We start from the raw sequence: 489 nt of genomic DNA, 5'->3' as shown, positions 1-489 counted from the left end.
CATACGTTTTTTTCTCACCTTTCAACCTAATGGATAATTTTGTGAAGAAATATTTGATAGACAGGAAGACCTATCCCAAACTTTCATCAAATCCAAAATCAAAAATAAACGAACACCCATCATTCCCCATCATTCTCCATCTCTGTCCTCACACACACTATCATCTACAACATACCATCCATCACTTCACAGCAACGAGACTGGGAAGCCAGAACACTGCTTGATGTACAACAGCAACTTCAGCAGCGCACTTGAACGAGGCTATGAGTGGGCTCAAAACAACCCACAAATTTTCGACCAGAGTGAAGTGGTATCCTGCTCCTCCAGAGACTTTAACGGTAGTCAGTATCGGTCGACTGTTACAACAGAGGTAATACCCCATCTTCTACACATTCCATTTTTAAACTGGTAAATTCTACATGTGAATTTGAAGTTTAATGTTATCGTCGTGGTTGATATAAGAATTATCAACGTTAATGTTAGAACTGC

General features: G+C 39.7%; 1 protein-coding gene across 1 annotated transcript in view; it reads left to right on the top strand.

Annotated features, from left to right (window-relative positions):
• Positions 1-489, top strand: part of LOC119585079 (organic cation transporter protein-like) — a 22,140-nt gene that overhangs the window by 14,954 nt on the left and 6,697 nt on the right. Inside the window, exon 4 of the mRNA XM_037933699.1 lies at positions 193-370. Coding sequence (XP_037789627.1) covers positions 193-370 — 178 coding nt within the window. The remainder of the gene's footprint in view (positions 1-192; positions 371-489) is intronic.

Source organism: Penaeus monodon, chromosome 19, assembly GCF_015228065.2.
Source record: "Penaeus monodon isolate SGIC_2016 chromosome 19, NSTDA_Pmon_1, whole genome shotgun sequence".
Taxonomy (NCBI): Eukaryota; Metazoa; Arthropoda; class Malacostraca; order Decapoda; family Penaeidae; genus Penaeus; species Penaeus monodon.
The sequence above is the reverse complement of the archived record's forward strand: the minus strand, read 5'-3'. Positions and strand labels throughout refer to the sequence as shown.